Source organism: Platichthys flesus, chromosome 7 (genome assembly GCF_949316205.1).
Source record: "Platichthys flesus chromosome 7, fPlaFle2.1, whole genome shotgun sequence".
Classification (NCBI taxonomy): domain Eukaryota; kingdom Metazoa; phylum Chordata; class Actinopteri; order Pleuronectiformes; family Pleuronectidae; genus Platichthys; species Platichthys flesus.
The window spans coordinates 15842714-15861299 of NC_084951.1; the positions used below are offsets into that span (position 1 = coordinate 15842714).

At 47.3% G+C, this 18586-nt stretch overlaps 1 protein-coding gene across 4 annotated transcripts in view; it reads right to left on the reverse strand.

The window, feature by feature from the left end:
- Window positions 1–18586, reverse strand: part of kmt2d (lysine (K)-specific methyltransferase 2D) — a 29286-nt gene that overhangs the window by 2984 nt on the left and 7716 nt on the right. For 3 of the 4 annotated variants that reach the window (XM_062392642.1, XM_062392639.1, XM_062392640.1), the window contains exons 14-54: window positions 18412–18525; window positions 18182–18286; window positions 17913–18094; window positions 17496–17660; window positions 17181–17290; window positions 17017–17061; window positions 16726–16914; window positions 16447–16623; window positions 16227–16349; window positions 15962–16083; window positions 15725–15860; window positions 15524–15610; window positions 15362–15439; window positions 15109–15267; window positions 14927–14996; window positions 14519–14757; window positions 14319–14392; window positions 13998–14048; window positions 12280–13896; window positions 12015–12197; window positions 11645–11787; window positions 9542–11268; window positions 9331–9454; window positions 8869–8950; window positions 8717–8783; window positions 8378–8610; window positions 5244–8276; window positions 4999–5148; window positions 4739–4903; window positions 4487–4634; window positions 4302–4383; window positions 4035–4207; window positions 3738–3862; window positions 3520–3649; window positions 3155–3273; window positions 1644–3033; window positions 1393–1529; window positions 1130–1260; window positions 493–778; window positions 292–365; window positions 84–192 (exon numbers count right to left, since the gene is read on the reverse strand). In XM_062392642.1, the coding sequence (XP_062248626.1) occupies window positions 84–192; window positions 292–365; window positions 493–778; window positions 1130–1260; window positions 1393–1529; window positions 1644–3033; window positions 3155–3273; window positions 3520–3649; window positions 3738–3862; window positions 4035–4207; window positions 4302–4383; window positions 4487–4634; window positions 4739–4903; window positions 4999–5148; window positions 5244–8276; window positions 8378–8610; window positions 8717–8783; window positions 8869–8950; window positions 9331–9454; window positions 9542–11268; window positions 11645–11787; window positions 12015–12197; window positions 12280–13896; window positions 13998–14048; window positions 14319–14392; window positions 14519–14757; window positions 14927–14996; window positions 15109–15267; window positions 15362–15439; window positions 15524–15610; window positions 15725–15860; window positions 15962–16083; window positions 16227–16349; window positions 16447–16623; window positions 16726–16914; window positions 17017–17061; window positions 17181–17290; window positions 17496–17660; window positions 17913–18094; window positions 18182–18286; window positions 18412–18525 (12654 nt within the window). The remainder of the gene's footprint in view (window positions 1–83; window positions 193–291; window positions 366–492; window positions 779–1129; window positions 1261–1392; window positions 1530–1643; window positions 3034–3154; window positions 3274–3519; window positions 3650–3737; window positions 3863–4034; window positions 4208–4301; window positions 4384–4486; window positions 4635–4738; window positions 4904–4998; window positions 5149–5243; window positions 8277–8377; window positions 8611–8716; window positions 8784–8868; window positions 8951–9330; window positions 9455–9541; window positions 11269–11644; window positions 11788–12014; window positions 12198–12279; window positions 13897–13997; window positions 14049–14318; window positions 14393–14518; window positions 14758–14926; window positions 14997–15108; window positions 15268–15361; window positions 15440–15523; window positions 15611–15724; window positions 15861–15961; window positions 16084–16226; window positions 16350–16446; window positions 16624–16725; window positions 16915–17016; window positions 17062–17180; window positions 17291–17495; window positions 17661–17912; window positions 18095–18181; window positions 18287–18411; window positions 18526–18586) is intronic. The other variant, XM_062392641.1, reaches the window with a different exon arrangement.

The window sequence follows — 18586 nt, forward strand, 5'->3', positions numbered from 1 at the left end:
AACCCAGGCTGAGACTTCCAAACACATAGAAAAGACAGTAAGACTACGGCTGAGCGGTGGGGAGTTCTCTAAATGCACTGCACCTCCTCTCCCTTGGGGATCCGGCGGCTGGAGATGATGATAATCTTGTCCTCTTTGTCAAAGGTTACAACCTCCGCAACACAGTTGGGGGCACAGGAATGGTTGGCGTAGCTGGAAAAGGTGAAGAAAAAAAGAAAAAGAAGGGTCAGTTTAAAACCTACCAGACTCAAAGGTTTACAATGGAACAACCAATAACAGACGGACACTTACCGAGCCGGGCCGCCTGTCAGAGTGGCATCAATCACCTGCTCGTTGTTGATGCGGAACATGTAGATCCCACGGTTCTAAGTAAGAGACAAAAATAAGAAACGTTTTAAAAGGTTGTCTTTGTTGTCCAGTTAAAGAATACATGTGGGCCCTCCACTCAACTAAAGAAACAGAGAAAACTGAAATAGAACTTGCGACGTGTACCTGGGACTCATAGATCTTCTCACGGCTATTTGCCACCTCGTTGCGTATGACAGTGCCGATGTACTCGATGACCATGGTGTGCCTGTCCAGATCCTTGGCAGCGTACAGCCCCAGGCCCTGGATTCGGGATCGAGCCAGATACACGTTGTTCTTCCACTCGGTCTTCAGGCGGCGGTACTGGGAGGACTTGGAGTGGACGAACTGTTTGCTGTATGGTGTGTTGAGCTCGCCAGTGAACGTGCTCTGGTAGGCCTTTGAAACGCTGGTGCTGTTTAGAGTGTGAGGCCTGCAAGCAGGAGGAAATCAGGGGTGATGAACTTTGACAAAAATAATCACATAATGAGTTTAAAAAGCGTCGGCCCTCAACATTAAGGCTGTGTCATTGTTTCTATTAAGGAACTCACTTTTTCTAATGTAACAGAATATGCTGTCTGGTGTAGGATAAAACAAATCCAATAATTGTTTGCTAATGTACAAGCACAAAATCGATGAATATTTAAGTCGACAAGCCTCTTCAACGAGTGCTGCAATGATTTGAGAGCAACAACCCAGGTTTCTGCTCTGTTTCTTATTGTGTCAGGAACCTGTTTTGCTCTGACTGTGAAGTCCAGAGTCTGGTTCTGTAACGATGCCTCACCTCTTGCAGTGCATGGGGACCTTGGCCTCAGAGCGGGCAGAGCCGCTGGGATTGATCATCAGGGGAAGCTCCATCAGAGGATGACGACCATATCTGAACTGATAGTTCTGGCAGTTCTCCACTCCAGGCAACTTAAACACAAAAACACCAATGAGCTTTTCTGTGCAGTAGACTGGTTAGGGGATAGCATGACTTGTAGTAAAAGCGTTGAAAAGGTTTATAAACGGGACACAGTGATATTCCCTCCTGCTGAATTTTCTTACCGACTCAGTGATTCGCATGACAGCGTGAACGGTGAGGCCATACATCTCCTCTCCTTTGACATGTTCGGTGAACAGCTTCAACATGGAGGATTCATCTCGGAGTTTAGCCACCTGCTGAACAACTAGGTCCCAGATCCCTGAGGACAATGAATTAGATTCAGTTAATGGTGTTAAGTATAACACAGAGAGATATCATATCATATAATAATAATAATAATAATAATAAAGCTGGGAGCAGTGTACACTCTAACCTTCTGGAGTAGAATCCCGGTACTGCAAGTCCTCCATGCCGTGCTCCAGAACACGCACCTCGAACAGGGGCTGACCCTCGTCCTCGCTGATGCGGCAGCGGTAGCGACAGCGCTTGTTGGGCACGCGTGTGCTCCAGTAGATGCGTGTTGCCTCATAGCCGACCGGGAAGATCGCAGTGGGCGAGTGGAAGTTGGTCATTTGGGAGGGGAGCAGCTGGCCAACAGCATGAAAGATGAGGCCGCCGACACGGAACAGGTGGATACGGTCGCCTCGCTGTAAGATGCTGGCGATCTGCTTCACCTCATCACGCTCGATGTAGACGCGCCGCAAGACGGCGAATGTGCTTAGTTCATCCTCACTGGGGCCCTTCAGCTTGTGCTGGGTGCACAACATGGTCTTGTCCTTGAAGAACATGCAGCGAGCCCTGGTGGCGCAGGCGAAGTGGTAAACGTTCGGGCAGCGCAGTCGGTTGCAGCTGTTGGTGGCACCCGTTTTCTGGCAGTACGCGCAGAGAGTCCCTAATCCACGACGCAAGGCTACCTCCACATTGATGAGGGCGCCCCCCTGCGTTTCGTACACCTCTGTGGACCACAGGGCGCAATTAAGGTGCACCCACAGGTCCACATCGATGTTAAGCAAACGGGCCGGCCCATCCGTGTATCCGTCTCCTTCGTCGTGGCAGAAACAGCATTTACGTTTATCCCGAGGCAGCTTGTCCGGTCGGAGAGTGATGCGCAGGCGCTCCATCAGCTCAGAGACCTCACGGCTGCTCTCTTTCTTAGACCCGCCCTTACGTATGGTGATGACAATCTGAAGACGCTTCCAGCGAATCCCCTTCCATTTTTTTAATTTGGGATGTACCACCTCCTCATCAGGGGACAGAGGTCTGCGCTGCTTTGGAGCTTTAGGGGAAAACTCCATGGCATTGGGAGAAGCTTTAGGAGGATGAACTGGATCAGCAGTCGCGTCCTCCTCCTCCTCCTCCTCCTTGGTAGTAAGACTCAGATCTTGCTTCTCTTCAGTAGGAGCAGCAGGATCAGAAACTTCAGAAGCAGCTGCTTCATCATTGACCGACTCTGGAGCAGCAAGTTGAGACTTTGTGTCATCAGATGGTTGAGCAGCATCGAGTGGAGGAGCATCATCCAGGTCAGGCTCGATCTTGATCTTTACACTGGAGGGACTGAAAGGAGCAGGGGAGGGACAAGCGGATTTTTTCGAAGGTTCAGCTTCAGTAGATGGAGCTGAGACAGATGGAGGAGGTTGTGGCGGAGATGGTGAAGGGGGTGGAGACTCCTCCACTGGTATAATAGGAAGGTGGCGCACATCCAAATCATTCACTTTGGTTGTGTAACAGTGCTGGGGTGGTTTGTCGTCATTTTCTGAGAATTCCTGGGAGAAAAAATGCAATCATTAAAACTATGGCTTTCAATAAATATTTAACACACAACTATAACTAAATATAAGAAATAAATAAAATAAAAGGAGTTTGAAAAAACCTGTAGTGACTGACCTGTTTAATAAGTGCAAGAATGTCCACTTGCTTCTTCAATGTGCAGCCTGGTAGAGACACGTCAAATTGCCTTAGCCACTCATCCTGACTGGATGAGCTGTCCTTTGTACACAAAGCCCCTGGAAAACAACACAATCTTAAAATCCTTCTTAATTTACCAATTATTACGCTTAAACTCTGCTCTCAGTGACAAATGCAAGTTTGTGAGTGTGTCCAGAGCAGTGCCATCAACTACAGTGCCAACATGTTTTGAACATCCTTTCTGCTCAGCTCACAAGCAAGAGATTGTTCACAGGTTCACACCTGATGGTCCGACCTGTATGACAAACTTCAGGACAATCCAGATCCACAAAATGGTCACATACCTGACTGACCGGGTCCTTTCCCTGACCCATCCACTTCAGGCATGTCAGGGTTTTGTGAAGTCAACTCATAGGAACCTGGCATCCGGATGTTGAGCAACTGGGCCATGGCCATCATCACGTGGTTCAGTTTCTGGAGGGAGAGCAGTTCCAAGGTTTTGTGAACAATCCATGAAGATAAAGAAACACACAGAGAGCACAATGATATTATGACTTAGTACCTTGGCTGCAGCAGAGGACAGTGTGAAGGTGACGGACACCTCGTTGCTTTTGGCCTTGTCCCAGTGGTTGGATGTGGAAACGTCTTTGCCATCAGCCGTTTCTAATGGTTTGTTTTCTGGGAAGGCTAGAAGAGAAGTGCATATGTAAGTCCATCTCTTGTCACTTTGGATATAAATGGATTCAGAACACCTTGAACAGTTAAATGTAAATTGCAGAATGGATTTCTGCATAACATACTGATATATGTTTATATATATATACATAAAGAGAGTTGCATTTGCAATGGTGTATATTACCAGGTATGGCAGTGCGAGGAATGAGGGGGATGATGGGGGATATTGCTCTCTCCGTCTCCTCCTCTTTAGGCTCCCGAAGGTGAGGGAAACGTGGGGTTTCATCTCCCACATTACTCTCGGGGGATGATGCTGGGATGATACTTTCCGGGGCATCCTCGTCATCGCTCTCCATTCTGTTAGAAATAGGATGGATTTATAACCACTTAACAACATGTAACCTGTGTGGTCTGACTGACAAAGAATTCGAAACCAATCATCCTGTTGTACCTGATGTCCTCATTCTGGTTATGTGGTGGGGTCGGGAGAGCAGCGAGGATGTCGACACTCTTAACCTCCTGCGTAACCGATTCTACAGGGGAAAATATTGAGAATTTAGGACCCAGTTACTCTACAACTACATATTCAATATTCAGGAAAACCACAAATTTCTTGCCAAGTCCCTAATTGTTTACCCATTGGCTCTTCTGCTGGCTCTGTGTTTTTCTGACCACTGGACAGCTCCTCCCCAGGAGTCACTCCATTCAACAGCTTGTGCTGCACGGAGGGCGGAGGTGTAGGGGGGAGGGAGGATGGGGGCGTTGGTGGGTTGCTGAGATTACTCTGTAAAGTCATAAATGCATTTGTTCCTGTTCTTAAAGACGTATTCACCGTCAACAAATTGTCATCACATTCTACAGAAAACCACTGGTACAGATCAGTCTTACCTTAGTGAGTAACTGAGAGTAGTAGTCTGGGATATTGTCCAACACTGCATTTCCAAAAGATCCTTTGAGCGGAGCTTTGCCGTTGGCCGGGCTGCTTCCAAAAGGGGCGAATAGATCCAGGCTGGCAGTGATTGAAGGCTCCATCAGGGGAAGCAGAGAGAGACCCTGAAGGGGACAATCAACATGATGAAGAACCACTCTACAAAACATTAATGGCCAAACTTCTTAAGGAATTATAGTTTTTTTTTATATCCAGTTACCTGTTTGAGTTGTTTTATTAGGGCTTCAGCACTTTTACCAACTTCCTCCTTCTTATTCTTCTTCCGTGCATTCGTCCCTCTTTCTCCGGCTGGCTTATTTGTGCGTTTTGGCTTTTGTACAGGAGACCTTTTTGTTATAGACTGCAAGTCCTGAAAAGAGTCGAGAAAATTAACGAGAGGTTCTTTTCCCACAAACAACAGCTTGATGAGGGCAAAATGAATGAAGTTACTAAAGAATGACTTACCTCCATGTTTCGTGGAGTTCCTTGAAGTTTTTGCTCCAGCATTGCTAGTTTGCTGTTGATGTGGCCGTTGATCTCGTTGTGGATGCCTTCAGAAGGCCTCTGAGCACCGAGTTGAAGGTTCTTGGTTCTCAGGAGTTTCTGTAGTAGCTGCTGTCCAGTCTCAGATCTGTGGCTGTGGGTTGCAGGGTCTCCAGCCATGTTTCCAGCATTTATAAATCTAGTGTTCCCAGAGGTTACTGCCTCACCTGTTGCTTCTCGCTTAATAGCACCAGGATGAGCCTCTGCTGCACCATCACAGTGAACCTCCCTTGGTTCCTGTTTAATGTTCTGTAGGGTCATCTTGCACAGCTCTCCTTCTCTGGAGCCATGTTGCATGTGAGGCAGATGACTCTCAGTAACCTGATGTGACCGTTGGTGAATATTCATGTCTTTTTGTGACCCATTGTGGATGCCTGCGAATGTCTGAGGTGTTTCATTGCCTGATATCTGAGTTTCTACTTTAAGCCCTGGACAATCAAGTGGACTTCTAGCTCCAGGTGACCTGAGTGGGGACGCCTTGACGTGATTGTATGGACTCCCCCTTCCAGCCCTGCTGTCGGGTACAGAAGGCGAGGAGACATGGGATGAATGTGGTGAGGCCGGGTGGGCTGGGCTCATGCCAAAGGGTCCTCTTGGAGAATATGCATGGGATGGAGAGCCCTGCATGCGGCCTGCTGCAGCTGCCATTAGTGCGTGTTGTTGATTTTGGTTAGGAGTGGGTGGACGCATACCCATAGCTTGATTAAATGCGTGCCGTTGTGGATCAATAGGAGAGTTAGCTAATGAATGTCCTGGAGATGTTGGCCTTATCATACGGCCCTGGTCCATGGGGGAGCGTGGCACCGGCACCTGGCCTCTCATAATATGTTGCTGCATCATTTCCCCCACTTGTGGCTGCTGTTGTCCAGGGATCATTCCATGCTGCATCTGAGGTGCAACACCAGGTTGTTGGCCCAACTGTTGTTGAGGGCCGACTACTCCTGGCTTCCCCATGGCTCCATACGGCATCTGTTGGCCTTCCATCCCAGGAATCTGTTGTCCGACTAGTGGCATCTGTCCTGGTGGCATGTGAGGCCTCAGCTGACTTTGCGGTCCTTGAGCCACTGACATGCGCAACATCTGTCCCTGCTGGAGCTGCCTCTGGGCAATCAAAGCCTGAATGTGCTGTATCTGCTGGTTTGGGGGAAGATTGCGGAGCTGGGGATTCTGAGCAATACTAGCTGGGATGCGGACCTGTCCGGGGGGAACCCCAGGCCTCTGTGCCATCATTCCTTGCTGCTGTGCTCTCATCATGCCCATTATGGCCTGTTGTTTTTGCTGCTGGGCGATGAGGGCTTGTTGTTGTGGATTAGGACCCATAACAACTTGCTGTGGCTGGCCAGGGTGGTTCTGGACCATGATCTGCTGCTGCATGCTGGGATCCTTTGACTGCTGCATGGCATTTTGAGCCGCCTGCTGTTGTTGCTGTTGTTGCTGCTGCTGAGTTAAGAAATCAATTGGTTTCCCTTCTTCTTTTACAGTCATCAAACCTGGCTTATCAGCACTGATGGAACCTTGCCTCTGGAGAGTGACAGGAAATAGTTGCTGTTGTTGCTGATGTGCGACAGTTTGTTGGTTTCCAACCAAAGTTATTTGCTGTTCAGGAACAGACTGAGGATTTGGCTGGGCCATATAAACCTGGTTTTGATGTTGATGCTGCTGTTGTAGCTGCTGCTGCTGCTGTTGTTGTAGCTGCTGCTGCTGCTGTAGCTGTTGCCTTCCAAAGTCAGTTTGATGATCATTTGCAGAGCCCAGCTGACTCATCTGATTGGGAGTGGAGGGGCCACTCTGCTGAGGCGGCGTTCTTGGATCAGGGCTCAGAATGCCACCCTCTTTGGGGCCTGAGTTTTGACTGTCTGTGGATCCCTGTGGCTGGGGTGTGATACTTCCTGCTGAGGGCGAGGGGCCCATCTGTGGGGTTGAGGGTTGGGAGAGTCCCCCTGCTTCTTGGCTAGGCTGACTGATCATTTGTGTTGGTTGTCTTTGCTGTGCCATCTGCTGTTGCTGGAGGTGGGCCAAGTTCTTTGCAAGATGCTGCTGCTGCTGCTGCTGCTGCTGTTGCTGTTGTTGATGTTGATGCTGATGCTGCTGCTGTTGTTGAGATGCGATCATGCGCTGGGCAAGAATGCTCTGTTGTTGAGGAGTCAATTGGACCTGAGGGCCCCTGAGGCCAGGATGACCTGGAGATGCAACTATTCCCTGCTGACCCATCATCAGCTGAGGCCTTTGTTGCTGTAATGGTGCAATTGGCTGATTCCCCATCATCCCTGGTTGAGCTGCCATCATTGTTTGTGCATGGTTAATGGGCTGGCCTCCTCCAAGGTTCTGGGGTGGTGGAGCACCAGACTGGCCTCCAATCATTCCTTGTGGAACCTGCACCATATTCTGCTGACTGGCCTGGTTGACTAACATTCCCTGTTGTGTGCTTGCTTGTTGTTGGGCCATAAGTGGGTTCCCCATCATACCAGACTGTGGCTGAGCGAGTTGATTTGGGTGTGGCATTGACTGCTGACTCATTGTCACCTGCTGTTGTTGTTGTTGTTGTTGCTGGAGCTTTGCCATCTGCATCCTATGCTGAAGCTGTCTTTCTTGTAGAAGCCTGGGGTCTGCACCTTGCATTCCAGGCCCCTGTGGAAAGAATCCTGGAGGAGCGCCAGGAGGAACTGGGGTCCTAGCACCGATAGCTGATGGAGGCTGAGCTCCTCCAATAAAGGGCTGCCCTTGGGGCATCCTGACAGGCATTCCACCTTGCGGCATCATGCCAGGGTGCTGGCCCATTACTGGAGTTCCTTGTTGCCCTATCATCATCTGGCCAGGCATCTTGGGAAACATGTGAGGAGGTGCCCCCTGTGCAGAATGACCTGGGGTAACAAGACCTGAGCCTTGCTGATGCTGTTGCTGCTTGCTTCTGTACTCTGCAATAAGATTGGTGTGCTCCTTCTGCTGCTTGCGCACCTAGAACAGAATAATAACATATTTTATTATATATCAGAACGCAAACCGGTGTGGACAAGGTGGCAACTTGTCAAAAGTCAGATTCTTTAAAATCGACATACCTGGTCAAGCTGTTTTTGAATTTTGCTTTGCTCCTCTGTAACCAACTTGAGCTTCTCTGCATCTGCCTCAGCAAACTCCCTGCCAGCTTTCTTAGCAGTGCGTTGCTTTGCACACAGTGCCTTGCGTGACTTGCGGTGAACTCCAATCTGTTCCTCCAGAAATTTCAACTGCATTTGGAGTAACTGCTGAGTGTGAAGAAGCCATTCTTCATATTGGTGCTGCTCTGCATCATCTGTAAGAGAAGAGGATAGCAAGTTGTCCATAAAATAGTATGGCTATGGCAATATAGCGCCTTTCCAAATACATTTCTACTTGTGGAGAGTACTGGTGAAACATACTGATGATTCCTTGCACAAACTGGGGAGGGTTAGGTCTTGACTGGGTGGGATCACTCGTTTCGCCCTCCTAAACAAAGTAGAAATGATTAACATAAGTCAGTAATATAAGATAAAATTATATGTAATTACTGTTGTAAAGCAAGACAACGTACCTTTGGAGGTCCAGATATAAGTTGACCTGGATCTGTGCCTGGGGCAGAAGCCAGCCTTTGAGCAAGCAAAGACACTTGTTGTCTGAGAAGAGAGCAACAACATAAGATGTATAACAATACCTGGTATCACACTGTAAAATTATCTAAATGGGTCTGTAGTTTCCAAATTACAATGTAGTATTACCACCATTCATCCACATTTATCAGACATTAGTCAGCGAATGTTTGGCACTGAAGATCCTGTATCTTAACTATTAACAAATGTATTTAGCGGACATTCCACTACTGGTGACTGAGAGCACTATTATTTATGTATATGAAAACCAATGTTTACAGATGGAACAGCCAATGATCTATTTAAAAATAAGAAACCCCATTTAGGGTTTTGCATAAATCGTATAAAGCGGTAAAATTAAAAAATATAACCAGATCTGTAAAAATGTCCATCTAATGGAAATTTACCTGTTAATGCCAGGTGGCCCAACCATTGGATCTTGTGCCAACACCCTCTTGATTCCCTTAAGTGCCACCATTTTTGCCTTGGCAATGGGGTCCATGATGTCATCACTGGCAAATTTTTCTAATTCTGCAGTGAAAGAACAGAACATCTGTTGCTATTGCATGAAAATAACATAATGACAGAATAAAGATGGTGACAAGCTGAGTTCCTGACCTTTATCAGGGAAGAAATTGTTGGTCAGAGATAACTGTTTAACCGCTGGCTGTGGCTGTGGTTGGTGATTGAGCCCTGAATGGATCCCTGGCTGCCCCATCCTCATCATGGCTTGTTGCTGTGCCACTGCCATGTGAGTTGTAGGTGCCATTCCAGGTCCCATAAGCCTTTGCTGCTGTTGCGGCAACATGTGTGGCGCACGGGGTACCATCCCTGGTTGAGCCATCATTCCTTGAGGTGGTGGACGATGGTGGTGTGGTAACATTATCTGACCAGGTGCCTGTTGGTTTTGTTGTTGGAAGTGAGATGCCATGCCTCCCTGATGGAGGGAACTGAGCTGTTGCTGCTGTTGCTGCTTTTGCAGTTCCTTCTTTTCGTGCTCTAGCAGATCCTGTATTAGAAGAGGCAGTTCACCATCTAAAGAACTCTCTACCTTTGCTAAATCTACAGCAGGGGAGTGATGCCCCCCTACATCAGGTAGCCCCAGTGAATCATCACCAATATCTGCATGTGGAACAGCTGGAGGAAAGGGCACTGAGTCAGCTTGGTCTGGCAGAGGGTATTGAAGTCCCCCTAATCGGACAGAGCTAAGTGAAGCACACTGGTTTCCTACATTCCCAGGCTTGGCTGATATTGTGGTCCCACCAAGAAGCATTGACACAGCCTCTCCCATTTCATCTTTCACCACTGTCTGTCCTTGCTGCAGCTGAGGGGTCAGACCTTTGTCTTCTATTTTGACTTTGGAGATATCAACTATTTCTGCAGAGGGTTGCAGTTTGGTAGCAGAACCAAGTGCACTGGCTGTTGTGAAAGACTTCTGGTCCCCATTGGCTTTCCCTTCCACTTTAACAAGCACTGATCCAGAGGGGGGTTCACTTTCTGCCTCTACCAGCCGTAGTTGCTCTGAGAAGACATCCTTTGGGTCTCCTTGGTCCAGTTCAGGGTCAGTGTAAGCCAGCAAGTCAAACTCATCACTGTTAAGCAAGTCGTCTAGGTGTGGATCATTGGTTTCAAGGTTGTCCAGGTTGCCCAAGTCATCATCCCCTTTGTCAGGGTCCAAGTCTAGAGCCAAATCATCCTCATCCTCCACACCTCCATCTCCTGGAGCCTCCCCAAGACCCTCAAGATCAGGCTCTGGCAGTTCCAGTCTGTTTCCAGCGGCAGCAGCCTGGGGCTCTCTAACTAGACCTGACTGGTGAAGTTGAGTATTAGGATTGGAGGAAGCCTGGGGATGCAGGTGGGGCTGTTGTGGTACTGGGCCTGCAGACTGATGAGGCAGTAAAGCTGACAGTCCACCCTGCTGTAACCCCAGTTGTGATTCACCGCCCCCCCCTGTTTGAATGCCTCCAGCTTGAGCGATGGAGTGTTGATGTACATAAGGTGATGCCATCTCTTGCTGTGGAAAGAAACGTGGTCGGGGCTGGGGTCCACGAGGCATAAACTGGGGCCGTAAGGGTAACCTCTGCGAGTTATGTCTCAGTTCAATGAACTGTGGAGGGGGTCCTTGAGCCATTTGCTGCATCGTCTCTCCTCCATGTCCTGGCATCATGGTGTGAGGGTTACCCATGCTCTCCATGCCCTGAATATTCATGGTAGGGTTGTGCCTTATACCAATAGCCTCCATGCCAGGCTGGGGGAACCTCCTTGGACCCGGGGCCTGGCCCTGCCACTGTTGGGGGAACGGTGGACGGGCATACATGCCCTGAGGTCTGGTGGGCCCTTGTGGCCTGAAGGACAAAAATGCACAAAACAATTTTTTAAAAGATATCAATTGAAAAGTGTTCATTGCATTACAGAATTAAAGATATTGGCTTATAATAATTTGGGGTGTTAGTTCTTTCTTTAGGATTAAATAATTGTTTCGATAAGCACTTAACTCTTCTGGCCCCATTTCATTCAAATATCAGTTCCATTAATAGCTATAGTTTAGAATGTGATTTTGTCGTGAATATAGCACAGACATTCTATAATTACAACTTGATAAAATGAACAGAAGCTCGAGTTTCCTGGGTTACGACTATTCTAACAATGCAGGACATTTTATAATTATATAAAACCTACCATTTAACACCAATTGTGAATCTGCTTCAAGAAAGTGCTTACCTTAGTGCGTTAGCATCCATATTGGCAGGAGTTCCTGTAGGTGGTGGGCGAATGAGCTTGTCCTCCATTCCTCCAACAGCCATGGGCATCTTCCCTGCCATAGAAACCTGAGGTCCAACACCGCTAGCAGCAGCACTACGGTCCTAAAGGAAGTAAATACATCAAAGGTAAATGTTCCATTTAAAAAAAACTTTTCATTATTCAACAGATGTTAAAGTACAAGTTTAGCTATTGAGTTTCTCTGGAAATCCGACTTTGTGTGATTTTACCCAAGTCATACAAAGAAATATTCTTAACTTTAACATCACACTTTTGCTGTAGCAAAGTGCAGCATTTGTAATGTTGGTGGCATACTGTTTAAGATGTGTACCTGTGGATAAGGTGGTGGTGCTCTGTGGACTTTGTTGTCTTGTTGAAAGGCCCCCATCTCTCCTGCAGACCAACCAGGGGACACACTGCCACCAGCAGCCGCAGCAGCAGCCGCCTCCTTCTCTTGTCTGATGGAATTTCTCTGCATTTGTTGTCTGATTAAGAATTCCCTCAGTCTCTGGCGCTAAAAAACAACAACAAAGCATAGATAAGCAAAACACCTGAGATAGTGCACAGAATGAGTGCTTACTGAGTCAATAACTTACCTGTCTGTGCTTCTCCAGCTCAGAGGGGCTAAGTCCTACCAATGTAGGGTCTTGCACTGCTGACATATCAGGCAATTCATGAGTGCCTTGCAAAGATGGCTGATGAGGTGTGTCTGGAGGGCGGACAACTGGTAGTTCTTGAGGTCCAGAAGGAGGGGGTACCCTGGAACTGAAGCTGTCTGCCCCCATAGTCTGCTGAGTATGTGGCTGTTGTTGCTGGAGCTGACCCTGCACCATCTGACTCTGCTGTTGAGTCATTTGGAGGGCCCCCGGGCTGCGGCTGAAATTAGGAACTGCTGATGGTTTACCAGAGAGAGGATCACCTATTGAACTGTTTGTCGGTGCCTGGTTGGGATGAGGTGATCCTTTATAACTTAATGTTCCCTCTGGGGCAACGGAGGGAGGACGAGGGGGTTTGTGGATAGCTGCAAAATGGTCTCTAGATTGTGGCCTTGAAAGTGGCTGAGAACTATGGTCTGGGGATTGGAAACGTGGGGTTGCTGGAGACTGGACATTATAAGCATCATTGGATAGTCCACCAGGAGTATGGGGAGACTGTGAGCTGCCCTGGGACTGTGGGCTGGAGGGCACTCTTGAGCATAGTTCCTGCTGAGCTACAGGTTGTCTTTGGAGTCCAAGAGGACAACCGTCTACTGATTGCTGTTTAGGGGTAAGTGGTGACTGAGAGTGGGGGTCAGAGAAAGGGTGGGAGGGAGACTTCCTATAGCCTTCAGAAAGGTGACTAGGGGAAGCTCCAGGGTGAAGTGCGCCACCCTCCCCTTGGTGCACTCGTGGCGTCATAGGTGCCTTGAATAAACCATCCCCAGACTCCAACATCCCAGCAGGGGACCCAGTCGATAGGTCAGGTCTCCCAACAGCAGACGAGCGTGGAGAAGGTGCACTCATATCAGCCCTGTACTGTCCTGTGCTTGCAGGTGATGAAGCCATTGCAGAGGGTGATGGGGATGAACCGTATTCTGGTCGCCCCATCACTTGCTGGGTTCTGAAAGGGTCTCCGTAGTGAGTATTGTGGGTCGGCGAGAAGATGGGCGACTCCCCAAGCCCAGTACTTCTCGAATGAGGACTTTCTGGATGTCCTAGGGACTCCTGAGAGCCATGGTGGGATTGTGGTAAATTACTTTGTTGCTGCTGTAGCTGTGATCTGAAGTAGGGGTCAACCTGCTGAGCCCGTCGGGGTGTTCCAGGAGTTCCTGGTTGCATGTCAAAGGGGCCAAGACTGGCTGGCCGTCCCTGAGGAGGACCCTGTGGGCCGGAAGCAGAATAACCTGAGGAAGAGGCCTGTAAGGAGCTGGCTCCAGCATGTGAGAAGGGTGTGGATGGGTGAGAGTGAGAATGGGGTGACTGAGGAGGAAGCTTGGACAATGGATCTGTCCGGATCTCAGCTGAACCCGGAGTCTTAACATGTCCATCTGAGAAAAATACAGAGGATGATCCTGAATCTGGAGGGAAAGGAAATGGGCTCTCTGCAGAGCTGGGCTGAGAAGGGCATGATGTAGAGCCTGAAGGTGGAGGGATCTGGAGGTGTAAACTGGGCCTTTCTCCCTTTACATGTCCTGGCTCTGTCTTGATTGGCCTGCACACCTGACTCTCTGCCTGCTGTAACAATACAAGAGAGGAAACATGAATCTACAGCTCTAATGTGACAAACCAGATATTTCAATGTAACGATGCAAATAGATGTTGATGCCTTAACTCACCTTCTGTGCCTTGTTGATCCTCTGTGCTGCTCGATTATCTTTGGCCTTTTGCTGCAGAATAGAATTTGATATTAAGAACAGTAAAATTTCTCATTGGAGTTCCAATTAACAAAACCCTCAAAAAAACATTACAGTAAACAATAATGTTTTGTGTTAAAACTTTATCTGTTTTTCCTTTTGAAGTGCTAGTAGCACTAGCCACTAGGTAGAGTGTGACCGAACAAAAGATCAAGATTCAGTTTACTGCATTTTAAGTTATAACAGAGCTTAGGCAAACAATAGTTACATTGATATAAATCAATTCTTAAAAAAATAACCTACCAGATATGGAGCCTTGTCAGCAGCTGACACCTTCCTCCAGATCTTCATGATTTGCTTACAGCGACTCGCCCAGTCTGTGACAGGAGACATATTTAACAGATATCTAACAACATAATCCTTACTTTGAAAAAGCAGGACTGAAGGGTCCAACTTTATACTATACTTGGTGCTGTAGTATTTCTTTCATTTTGAAAACTCACCTGGGTAGTCCTGTCTGAGGGTGGGAAAGTTGGTATTGGCATAAAGCACAGGGGAAATGGTTGAGACTTCACCCAGCTCCTCATCCTTCTCCCAGCGCTGGAGACTGCGCTGGTTGTAGGAAAGCCCATCACCCTCTGCCTCAGTGGGGGTCGGTGGGGAGGAGGGGGTTGCTGGGGTAGAGGGAGTCGCCCAGGGGCTCTCCTCACCTCCATCTGGACTGAACAGCCCTCCTCGGTCCCTGTACGCCATAGAAGAGGGTATTTATATATACATATAAAATAAAGGGTGCACATTTGTCAACATCAACACACTGCTTTCACACCATTATCCAGAGCAGTTATGGAAGACCTACATATGACAGACTGTAATAAAATAAAATGCATTAATAATTGAAATCATGGTCCTACCGCATGTCAAAGAACGGTGACTGAGAAAGGCCAGGAAAGGCATCCATCATTCCAGCTGAGGGCAGAGACCCTACAATAGATTTTCCAATGTTTAAAAACCAAGCTGACCTTCATTTAACCTGTACTTCATAATCATATAACAAACATCAAAAAGGTTTTAATAATATGAACATTGTACACACCTGAGAGGAGAGCTCTCTGTGGCAAAGTGCTTCGATTGAGTTCCCCTTTACTGCCCTCCAAGATGGGGTTCATGCCCTCCAAAGAGGAGCCTTCTGACACTCCCAGAACCTTTCTGAAGAACTGCTCAGAGTCCTGACTCTCCACACCTTGCCCAAGACCTGTCACAAAAAGACAGTAGCCTTATGTTAACATCAGTTACTGTTTCAATGAGTTTGGATTGTGTACTGTATGGTATCCTTTCAGGGGGATTACCTTCAATTTTTACTGCAGCAAAGGCATGAGGATCAGTTGACACCTGGTCCTTCAGTGACGAGGACAGGCCAGAAACTCCTGAAAATTTAATATTTTTATCAAACTTAGATTTTCATCGTAACCATAATCATAAGCCAGTAGCATCAGTGACCAGACACTTACCAGAACCTTCTCCCTGAGCTTGGTGGGCCTCACCCCCCTCTTGCTTGAGAGGAAAATTAACCTCTACAGCACGATCCTTGGTATCAGCTAGTGAGAGAAGCAATAAGGTCACACACACTGAACTGATATTTTCCACACACACAGTTTGACAAATATAAATCCAAAGTTTTCATGTGTCACAGGTCAACTTAGTGTTCTTACTCTCTGGTGCAGTAGCTTTGACCTCTGTTGGTGCTGGTAATGAAGGTCGGACAGGGCATGCACCTGACCTGTGCCCCGGGGATGTCATCACAGCCTTCTTACCTAAGTCTATTAGTGTCTTCCCGAAGAAAGCCTCCTGCAGTGAATTACAAACATTTAGGATATGAACCGTAGAACTGTGAATACTTTAAATTTCAAAGCTGTTATAAAAGGATAAGGCACAGAGAGATTACAAACCTGGAGATAAGATGGAAACATGTCCTCCAGTTTGCTCTTCTTTCGGCCTCGTCGTTTCTTGGCCTGTTCCTCGCCCTCCACTGGTTTTGGATCCATTATGTTATCCGTGTCAGGGTGAGGTCCTATGCATGCAAAACCAGGGACTTCAGTTTCCCAAATTAACAATATTCACAAAAACGTCAGAAAAAGAAGCATGATAAAAAGTCATTCAAACAAACTGCCAAATATTGAAAGTTTAATTTAATTGTCGATTGTTTTCACTAACCTTCCTCGATGGTTCTTTCTATTGGCTGTCCATCTAACATAGTCTCTCCAGCCAGCTGGGCAAAAAATTCTTTCTTCATCCTTGTGTGACACTTTCTTTGTCGCACCATGAAGCCTCCAATTCCTGTTACAATTTAAAAAATAAAAAGCGTCTATAATTTTGGATGCTCAGACATCTGTGTGGAGGTTTATATACTCAAGTTAAATTCTAGGTTTCTCACCAGGCCTGTAAGGTTTCCGCTTTCTTTTTTTACTATCCTCCATTTCATCTGCTCCCCCTTTGAGACCATCCCCATCGCCCATGCCTTCATTGCCTCCGTCTGCCCCTGCACCACCGTCTCTGTCAGGGCTCCCGGGGTTCTCCATCTTGGAATCACAGTCCATGGGCTCCCCACACCCTTGATATATTAGAATACATAGATTTAGTCTTGCATTAAAAAGGAGCCCAACACTCCTGTAAATTGCTGAAACACTAATGGATGTGTAGAGAGAGCACTAACCTTTTCCATCCTCCCCATCTCCGTCGACCTCCCTCAGATCCATTCCATCAGGACCTCCTTCACAACACAGAGTGCCAAGACGGGAGCGACGCTGCCGTCTCTTGTGCAGGGGAGACATGGAGATGCTGCGAAGCAGGGACATACCCGATTCTGTCAACCACACGCCCTCCAACCGGTAGAACTGAGGCTCTGTAAAGTGACAATTGCATATGTGAAGGATTTACATTAAAACAAACAAAGGATAACCCAGCAGCATGTGATAATGAACACGAATAAGCAAAATCCACTAACCTGGCTCTTTGATCTTTATTGAAGCCATAATGGCTGACTCTACTACTGTGAACAAGGGGAGAAAGCAGGAAGAAAAACAAATTCATCTCATCAGTAGGCAAGACTATCTTGTGTAATCCCCAATCATATATTCACTTTTAAAATGCTGTCTCTCTGTGACTTACCCACAGGTTTTGGAACATATGGGGTACAGGATGTGCATGCAAAGCCCTCATCAGAAGCTTGTTCCACCTCATCCTCCGTGTAAAGACTCTCACAGACTGCATGGACCCATCTGCACAGGCACACAGAAATACATTGATACGCACTCTTTTCATCACAAATCACACTGCAAATCAAAGATGTTATGGAATAATTCATGATATGAAAAAATACATGAATAATCCATTCCCCACTTGTCTTCATTAGCACTAGTCTCATGAATACCTCAGTTTCTCTGTCTATTGCATGCGTGTGCAGTTCTAATGAGCAGTACCTACCGATCGCAGTACTGACACTGCAGCAGCAACTCCTCCTCCATGAAGTTCTGTCTGCATACTGGACAGGAGACCAGGCTGGCACAGGGGCCACAGTGTGTGTAGTTGTTCTGCCACTCACAGTGGAAACCCGGTGAGCTGGAACCACACTGCACACAGCACACACACCTGCACAGAAGTAATGAAACACTCAGTAACAAATACACAGCTAATATGCAACAACACAGATGAAACAAAGACTGTGAGTGGAACAACAATTTATCTGCTAGTACAGAACAAGGAAGCATAGGGATGGGCCTCTGAACTGCTATTGCAGAGCTGGGGCTTATTTTACATAATATGCAAATGTGCATGTATTCATTTCCATTTGACCCCATTCAAAGCTGCACAGGGCATTGTTGTCTTCGAGTTCTTTTTTACCATTTGCACTTCCAACCACCCTTGGGTACAGTGTGCAAGGGAGGGTCCAAGCAATAGGTGTGATAGCTGACGTCACAATCATCACACAGCAGCAGGCGGGAGGGGTCCGAAGCCTTTCCACACATCTCGCACACAATACATTCCAAACAACGCCAGCCTTTACGGAGCATCGTCTTGGTGATCTACAGAAGATACAAGGTTTAATGTATTTGGATTAACAAAAATACAGGGATTTTAACGCGAGAGAGAGAGAATAAGGTTGTGCTTACTTTGCTGTTAACACAGTAAGGATGGTAACACTGTGCACACTGAGCACAAGCCAACAACTGCCCCTCCATGCCCTTTCCAAAACTGCCACACACAACGCACATGTCCTACAATAGAGGAGAGTGTGAGGAGAGAGGAAACAAAGTCTTCAGCATAACATTTGAACTGTGGTTTTTGGCACAGCAAATGCCACAGGGTACCTGAAAATGTGAAACTACATGCGGTGTTATACCTGGAGCAGGACAAATTTATCCGTGTTTGAGAAAAGAACCACTGTGTTCTGCATTGTGTCATCTTCCTCATCGTCTTCATCCTTATTTATTCCAGTGTCCGTGGTCATGCTTAGCTGTGGACAAGGGATGAATTATGTGACCACACTATAAAAAGGCAATTATCAAAAAGGAACA